General features: G+C 34.1%; 1 protein-coding gene across 1 annotated transcript; it reads right to left on the bottom strand.

Annotated features, from left to right (window-relative positions):
* Nucleotides 1-226: 226 nt before the first annotated feature.
* On the bottom strand, nt 227-5342 carry LOC141596513 (cationic amino acid transporter 9, chloroplastic-like). The gene is made up of 8 exons (XM_074416707.1): nt 4875-5342; nt 3349-3758; nt 2981-3157; nt 2638-2862; nt 2375-2551; nt 1812-2048; nt 877-972; nt 227-757 (listed from the first exon to the last, which is right to left on the bottom strand). Exons 1-8 carry the CDS (start codon nt 5128-5130, stop codon nt 608-610), a joined length of 1728 nt encoding a protein of 575 aa, XP_074272808.1. The 5' UTR covers nt 5131-5342; the 3' UTR covers nt 227-607.
* Between the last annotated feature and the right edge of the window lie 4026 nt (nt 5343-9368).

The following is a 9368-nucleotide window of genomic DNA, read 5'->3' as shown; positions in this document are numbered from 1 at the left end:
TTCATGATTTTTAATCGATTTTGTGAGCATTTTCAGCTAAATGTTTGCGGGATCCCTTGAGGCATTGGGGGTAATGTTGCTGTCGTTGCTAAGAAATGTAAATATTGTCAGACTTCTACTGCAATTGACAGTATGTAGGTACATTTTGTTTTCCTGTTCAGCCTAAGGCAAAACAGAAACACAACATTCCATTTTCGATTTCTCATACACTGAGAACACAAAAATATCGATTAAAATGTAATCTTATAAAAGTAATTTTCAATACGAATATTAATGTTAAAAGAACTAGTATATCTTGTTTAAATACAGAGCATCGATTCCTTGCTCGCAAATCCCCAACGCCGGATCCATAAACTTGGGATTTCTAGGCCCGGGAAAAGAATAAATACTTAAATCAAAGATAGACTATTTCATTACAAGGATCTACAACTACGTACTGACGACGAGCGCCTTCTCCACATTTGGTGCAGGCTTTGCAACAGCAATGAGTCTTTTCTGAGACGTGCGACCAACCAGAATCCTTATACAGTCTTCATTTAATTACAGGCTTATATGCTTGGTCTCACATATAAGACCGTCTCACTCGAGTTTAGCAGTTTCACGACGATTACCTTGCGTGTGGACTGTCTGGCAGTGTCCTATGGTAGATAATGGTTTCCTCTGAAGCAGGTTTCGCATGATACTGACCGTAGAAAGCATATATTCCGAGTGTGAGGATGCTAACTACCACAAATCTCACCCATGCTTCATAATGTAGCTACAAACCAATGGAATAATATCAATACAGCACATATTACAAGGTTATTGAACCTGTAGTCCGTAAAAGGCCGAAAATGATTTGTTCAGGATAAAATAATGGAGAAGCATGGAACAGACCTGAGCAAACAAGAACATGTTGAAAAATATGCATATGGCCGGCAAGAAAGGGACTCCTGGACAAGAAAACCCTTGGGGAGCAGTACCTGTATATGTCTGAAGTGTATAATTCAGACAAAGGAAACATTTTGTTAAAACTATTAATACGAATTGTAAATTCAAATTATACTCTTCTCTAAAATCGTTTCATGCAATTTGCTCTTTTAGTTGTGAAAAACTTGGAACTACAAACAACCAAAACGCTGCTATTTGAAGCAATAAGACCCCATATCTGAAACTTGTCGGTAGCATGTGGAGGTGATCAAGATGTACAAAGCTTCATCACTGATTGGTTTCAGCAATAATTTTTTTTTTTTCCGGATTAGGCAAAAGAAAATGTTTCCATGATGCCAAAGACCCATTGTTCTTCAGCTTTGGAAAATGATCGAACAAAGCAGAAGTCGAATATCTATGCTTCTTGCATAGTGCAGTACCCAACTGTCGATGCAATTTACGATACAATTTTCATTATGGGTCTTGCGAAAGAGTCTCTTTGTGTTTTTCACGCAGGACTACACTACAGAACTACAGAAGGGAGCTATTGAGGCACTGTGGTAATGTTGTGGCTGATCTGATATGCAAAAAAGAAGTGTCCCCTCACTAGGGTTTAGGGGCGTGTTCTAGGAAACGTACCATAGAAAGGCATACATTGGTTGAAGGTAAAGGGTAACAGTGTCTTTTTACAATGATAGCAATAAGGCAAAAAATAATAATGGGCAAGGTTATACCCCCTCCCAGAGGAGATAGAGGGCTTTGTTACACTTGAAATCAAATTGGAGAACGTAAGAGAGTTCGATAATAAGGAATATGAGAGCTATGTTGACCGCAACTGCTGAAAGTGGAAACAATCTTATTGATGCAAGACGAAAGAAATAAGAACAGTTGAAAAAGCTTACTTGACGTGAATAAAGAGCCGCTAATCCAATTAGAGCTATGACCAGTGGTATGATCAGGAATAAGTAGGAATCATCAAAACGATACACTGCACCAGCGGTAAAACCACAGCAAGCCAATACAACCAGCCAAATAATACCTTCTGCCCATCGCGACAGTCGTCTACCTGAAGCTTGATTTTCAGATTTCTCCTTAAAACGGAGGGATAATACACATGCTGACACAACAGAATAACCTGTCTGAAACACAAGGATAAAATTCAGAGCCTGATAAAGTCCTGATATCATAATCATCAAACATTGTCTCTCCTTTGAAAAGGTCCTATCATACGGCACCGGCGTAGAAAGGAAGTAGCTCAAAAAAAAAAACTTGTATACAGTATTAAGTAACATCCGATTTAGTTTTCACAGTTGATAGGAGTATTATGTAATGATGAAAGTTAAGTTGTCAAGAATAAAAGTGCAGATTATATATTCAATTGTTGATTGGCTGTTTAGTGATGAAACCGTCCTACAGCATTTTGATCATCAAATATAATAAGATTTGAGATTGGATTCTCACATACCAGTGTACCAACTGAAAGAATATGAGACAACACATGTACATTAAGTAGCCCTGCCATGACCGCAGCAACAAAGCCCACCCAGATCTGAGAATTCATTGGAGTGTGTCTCTTCAAGTTTACTTTAGCAAATATTTGAGGTAATAAGCCATCTCGTCCAAGACCCAAGTATAACCGAGACTGTCCATGAGAACCATAACCGAGTTAACAAAACATGCAAACCAGAAAGAAAGAAACATAGATCATTCAACAAGGCGTCTAGTCACCTGAACATAGAGTCCAACCAACAAGGTTGTTGTAAGCCCGGCAACAGCACCAACACTAATCAAAACAGATACAAATTTTAGGCCTTTTGATGTGAAAGCTGTAGCCAGTGGAGCGTCTTCACCAAGAAGGTTGTACGGAACCATTCCCGTGATCACCAAGCAAACCCCAATATATAGCGCTATGCAGATGAGAAGGCTTCCTATTATCCCCAAGGGTAAATCCCTCTAAGAACAAAGAGAAATGAATTAAGTAATAATCAATGCTGTATGTGTATTATGTGCAATATTTGAGCAAAATCGGAAATATTTAAAGGGTACGTGTAAGATCTTGAACGTGTTTTACCTGTGGTCTTTTAGATTCTTCAGCCGAATTTGCAACAGCATCAAATCCAACATAAGCAAAGAAAACTACAGTTGCTCCAGTCAAAACTGTGTCAAAACCATTGGGGACAAAAGGTTTCCAATTTGATACCTCGACTTTAAAGGAACCAGCAATTATTACAACAAGGACAATGACTACCTGCAACGATAATGGAGCATGGAATGATGTCATTAAAACCTCTGCGTTCAGGATATCCAAATATTTTGTCAAAAAAATAATACACACGGTGCAGATGTTACTTAGTTTAGTAGTGGGTTAGGTCGTTAAATGGTGGCAGTCATGGTCAGGTTTCGAAATTTAACAACTCGGTCCAGTTTTTGCCGTTATACCTTTGTCACAGTCATAAAGGAGTTTACAGCTGAAGATTCTCCAACACCCCAACATAAGACTAGTGTGAGTATGCATAAGAGGATCGGTGCTAACACGTTGATAGAGAAAACTCCTAGAAAATTTTCGCCACCATGTCCTATCCAGCTAGGAATATGTCCCTTGATAGCGGGGAATAGTTCCAGTAGAGCGACTACATAACCAGCCAAACTCCGTGCAATGCTGGCTGCTCCGATATGGTAGTCGAGCATCAGTTGAGCAAATACCAAAAACGCAGTCAACTCGTTGAAGGCTGAGTAAGTGTACAAGTACGCTCCTCCCACAACAGCAGGAAAACGAGATGCCAGCTCAGCATAGCAGAGAGCATTGAGTATGCATGATAATCCCGCAAGTATGAAGCAAAGTGTGACAGCTGCGCATTTGAAGTGAAATTTATATAAGCTTCTGGTTTTGAATAAAAATAACTCTCAACAATTACAAACTCCTGTTCATCCTTTTCCTCGTGTAATACGTAGTAAAAGCTTCAGTGAAGCCATCTATTAAAAATTTATGATACTGTTATGCACGTCCTCTTTCCCGCAACTCATAAACACAAAATGCTTATTTAAAAGCTCTGTGAAAGAGTAATGGAGCTTCATCTAGACTTACATTTTCATTCAGAGTAGCATAACCCGAATGACCATATTGCTAACATAACGTAGTTCACGCTAAGGAACACAAACAATGTTTCAGATTTACCTTATCAACATGGTAAACAGCATACCATCTACTCCATATGAAGAACATCACTCCTTTAGTCGTTTTAGTTCCGCAATGTGCATAATTTTGGGTCACACTCACTTCACCATTTAAGTATTTAACACATCAACAACTCCATATAATTCACTATGACATTTTAATTTTACGAGATGATGTGCCAAAATGGAAAACCAGTAGAGGAACGAAGTGGGGGGCTAGTATCGGCGATGGCCCCATAAACCTTGAAATTTTTAGTACACTTCTTCGATTTTTTTTTCTAATTTACCTTATTGCATTATTAATTCGCCCCCATTTGACATTTTTCGACCCACAAACTTCAAACAATAAGTCTTGCTTCTGACTGTCACACGCTTGTGACCTCTCACAAGCCCTCTCCTACATGCTTCTCCACTTGCTCTCCCACTTGCAGTTTCTGAAAGGTCACAAGCTTCTGACGAAAAATTTCCGTCACAAATGAGAATTTGTGAACTTCAAATCCGGTTATAACCACTCACTAACACATTTGCAAGTTTCAGCTCAATTTCGACAGCAAATTAAAACACATATCAAATTTATCTAATGAACAACCACACTCCAGAATTTATAAAACGAACATTAATCCACTAACAGAATTAACTAAAATTCAAACATAATAATTTCTTAAAAAAAACACACACTTGTAAGGTCTTTTTACAATAAAAACTTCCAGAGTATATTATAAAACACGCATTTATAAGGGTATTTATGTAAAACCGTCTCACACAAGATCTGAGGAAAAAAAACAAAATACCTGGGCCAGCATCACGAGCAACAGTACCAGTAACAACAAAAATTCCAGCACCAATAGACGCTCCAATTCCAATAAGAACCAGCTCAAATAAACCCAACCGCCTAACCAAACCGTCACCGGAATCCGTAGAAGTGCCGGCCGAACCGGGTTGAAGAGGTTTACTCCGGCGAGCCGATGCATAAAAATGTGAAAACCATGATTGTGAAGATGGTGATGTTGATGATGCAATGTTACTCTTTCTTCCACTTAAATTCATCGTAAATCATAAAATTATTGAAAACCCAGATTAATTACTGAATAAAGATTGAAACTTTTGGGATTAATTAAGTTAATGAGATTATGAATAATGCGATTTTATTAAGAATAATTATTACAGTGTTTAATTTAGTAGTGGGAATTTGAAGGGGAAATTAATGAGTTTTGTGTGAATTATGATGTAGAATTTGTTGAGTTATATATGTACTTAATTAGTAACTAGTATAGATCTCGCGCAAATGCGCGGTTTTTTAGATAGGAATATTAGAGAATGTAACAATTATACTATTGGTATTTAATAGTATAAATCTCGCACATTTGCGGTATATATAGAGGTTTTATTTTTAGTTATTATTTAAATATTTTAAATTGATACATTATTAATTTTTCATATACCTCATCGTATTTCGATATGAGAAAAAATGAACTATGAACTAATCAAGAGAATTTAGTAAAGTTATAAAATATGTTTAATGATTTTTTTCTTTAACATAAAACTAATGATTACAAATAATAAATTTTCTCAAGTTATGTTAATTATTTTTTTAATTTTTTTTGTTATGAAGCTAATTACATCAGTTTAATATTTTGTTTTATAAAAAATGTGTCAAGTTATTCTCTCATATATAATAATACATAACAAAAATTTAGAAATTTACAGTTTATAAAATTATAGTGAATTTATCTTCTTTAATTAAAATATTATAATTTAGATTTTCAAAGAAAATATTATTATTTGATTAAAAGGTTATATTTTGATGAAATGATAATAATTTAAAGAAAGAAGTATTTTTGTTTTCTTATTTAGCTTGATACCTTTTTGGAGGAAAACTTTGGAGAGTTTTATTCTCTTAGTATATAGGAGGATTCATTCCAAATTTTATACCTTCAAATTTTTATATTTCACCTAATTGTATTTTAATATGAGAAAAAAAATGTAGTATGTCATGAATTTTTTTTTAAATAAAGTTAATGATTTTATTTTATAACTTTGCTTAAATTATATTAATGAGTTTTTTTCACGTAGCTAATAATATTATTTTATTGTTTTATATAGTTTAACTATGCATTAAGTCATTTTCGAAGAAAAATTAACGATTTTGTATTTTATAATTTTATACTCCTTTAAAAAATTATATAATTATAATTTATAATTTAATAAAAAAAGTCATGCTTTAAGAAAAAGATTATAGCTTAATGGGAAAATTTTATTTCTTTCCTTATATAAGTAGGTGGAGTTTGGAGGGAAAATTTTTGAGAATTTTTATTCTCTTAGTAGTAGGGGGGATGTTTGTTGAATTTGGACGGAATTATATTATTATTCATTGAATATTAGGGAGTATTATTAATTAGCGATAATATCTTATGATTTTTTTTATATTCGGCATATTAATATGCAATAACTTTTGTATACGAGTCTAGACCTGACAAATTGACCCGATTCGTACCCGACCTCTGAACTCAAGATCTGAGCTTGGCTCGAAACACGAATTGCCCCGACCCAGTATAACCCAACCCGAATATGTTTATTGTTGCAAACAGATTATTAACCATAAATAACTTGATAATGATAGTTAACTTGCACATACATTGTATTGTTGTATTAGTATAGTAACATTTATAATTAATGTGTGCTCTAAGAACACATGTCACAAAAATCGTATTATTGTTATTATTATGATTATTAGATGTTAAATGTATAAGTGAGATTTAATTTCAATTGTTAATAATAATGGTAATGTGAGGTGTACAGTCTCTGTATATATATAAGGATTATATATATATTGTATAAGAACCCGAAATAATCCGACTTGAGCCCGGCAAGCCCGCACATTTGTGATATTGTATTGTTGTATTAGTAATTTAGTATAGTAACATTTATAATTAACGTGTGCTTTAAGAACACATGTCACAAAAATTGTATTATTATTATTATTATTATTATTATTATTAAGTGTTAAATGTATAACTGAGATTTAATTTCAGTTGTTAATAATAATGGTAATGTGAGGTGTACAGTCTCTGTATATATATAAGGATTATTAGAAAACACAGATTCTGATGAGCCATGAGCGTAGAAAGGATACGGTAAGTGATATGTAGGACTCTCCAAATCCAACTTTCCATACTTTTTTCAGATTTTATACACATTGAACGTGTAATGTTATATTGTGGACTGTGGAAGCAGTGAAGCAGGACTCACGTGTGGAACCATTTTGTACCCGTTAAATTGACTAATAATAAGTTCAACACAAATTCTCATATTTATTTATTTATTTTTAAGTAAAAAAACTAGGTTGATCCTATAGGGTAGGACCAATCTATCTCATCTTTTCGATTGAGTGAAGTAAGTTGAATCCACCAACTTTCAAACCACCTCGAAAGAGTTGGACAGCCATGAAGCCAGCAACCTTGTTGGCTTTACGAAAGCAATGTTTAATTATCACTCCATCGAACAAATAAAGGTCTAATTTCACATCCTTGATAATACTAGAGATTTCCCAAGGAATTTGCCAAGTACTACGAAATGAGTTAAATAACACATAAATTATCACCCTCCACAATTAACTTTGAGATTCCTAACTGTTTAGCGGCTAAAACACCTTCTTTTAAAGCGAGAACTTCCGCAACAAGAATACTATTAGATCCACACTTTTTTGCTCCTAACACACGGACTTTACCATTATGATCTCTTATACAATATCTTAAAGCAACTTTATTGCCTTCTAGGCTTCTATTCTCGAATCGTCAAAATTTAGCTTTAGGAAATCATTTTTAAGTTTCTCCCACCAGATTTCTTCCCTACTAGAATTGATTCTAGTTAACTTGTCTTTTTCGGGATTATTGAGATCCTTATGTCTAGTCTCATTCCAAATCTTAATGTTATTATTACATAAAATAATAATTTTGCTGATAACAAATTCTCATAATAATAATAATAATAAGGATAAATTAATTATTACAGCCTTATATACACCACTTTTTAAAAATAACTACCTTATAAAAAAAGTTCTAAACTTACTACCTTTTAAAACACTGTGCATATAACTTGCTACCATTACTACTTTCCGGTCACTTAAAACGAAATATTCCGACAATAATTGAAATTTCCCTCTAAAACTTAAAATTTATGACCAAATTACCCCTCTTCCTATTTCTATTTCTTTTACCCATCTCTCTTCTCTTTTTCTTATTTTTACCATTTTTTACCCATCTTCTTCCTCTGCTTGTTTTTTTTTCTTCCACCATACTACTACCATAGTGAAAAGTTAGTTGTCCTCCTCATTGTTTATTTTTGTTGATTTAATTGCTTACTTTAGCTTCACTAAAAATGGATTTTGATGTTTTATAATTAAATTAGGGTTGATGACTTGAGACCTGTACATTATGTAACCCTAGCAAGAAGGTAAAGGGATGCAAATATTTTCGTTTGATTGATCGTATTCAATGTGATTGGCAAGGAGATCTCACTAATGAATTTATGATAGAAAAGAATTGCTTAAAGGTGAACTTGCATTGAGATTATAAAGAATGAAAGTTGAGACTGCAAATGGAAGAGAAGAAGAAATATTAATGGAGTTGAGTGTTCATTCTTGAATGGCTTCGCAATGGCTTTAAGTGGATTGAATCGATTGATAAAAATGAACAAATTAGAGAGAAGAATTGTTAAGAGAGGAGAGAGAAGTAAAGGTAACTGAAAGGGTGTTTACTGAAAACTTGCTTTCACACGTGAAGGTTTATTTTCGTCACTTGACATTTTAAGTGACCGGAAAGTGGAAATGGTAGCAAGTTATATGCACTAGTGCTTTAAAAGGTAGTAAGTTTAGAACTTTTTTTTATAAGGTAGTAATTTTTGAAAAGTAGTTTATATAAGGCTGTAATAATTAATTTAGTCTAATAATAATAATAATAGTAATAATAATAATAATAATAATAATAATAATATAAGGCTCAGTGCTTGTTCTGATTTTAGCAGTGGGATTGTGGCGAAGAGAGTAACCAAGACCATTGAGCTAATGGATTTGGTTGCGAGGATTGAGGACCCGCAATGTGAGTTGCTTCTTCTTCGAGCTTGTACTGGTATTTCCAAGCTTTACTTCTCACTTCGTACTTGCTCCCCTAGTGTTTTTGGGTTTGTCCATCTTCCTTTTGATGCCGCTCTTCGTTCTAGCTTGGAACGTATTGTCACCGCGTCAGGGCCGGGTTTTGGGGATTGGCAGTGGCGCCTTGCTACATTCC

Source organism: Silene latifolia, chromosome 8, assembly GCF_048544455.1.
Source record: "Silene latifolia isolate original U9 population chromosome 8, ASM4854445v1, whole genome shotgun sequence".
Lineage (NCBI taxonomy): Eukaryota > Viridiplantae > Streptophyta > Magnoliopsida > Caryophyllales > Caryophyllaceae > Silene > Silene latifolia.
This window is presented reverse-complemented; position numbering and strand designations above follow the sequence as displayed.

What these genes read in the sequence shown, in the direction of transcription:
- LOC141596513 (XM_074416707.1), bottom strand. Translation starts at nt 5,130, where the DNA reads ATGAATTTAAGTGGAAGAAAGAGTAACATTGCATCATCAACATCACCA. An exon ending in TGGTTGGACTCTATGTTCAG is followed by an intron (nt 2,552 to 2,637) that starts GTGACTAGACGC and finishes TCTCATGGACAG; the next exon opens with TCTCGGTTATACTTGGGTCT. An exon ending in ACATGTTCTTGTTTGCTCAG is followed by an intron (nt 758 to 876) that starts GTCTGTTCCATG and finishes ATTGGTTTGTAG; the next exon opens with CTACATTATGAAGCATGGGT.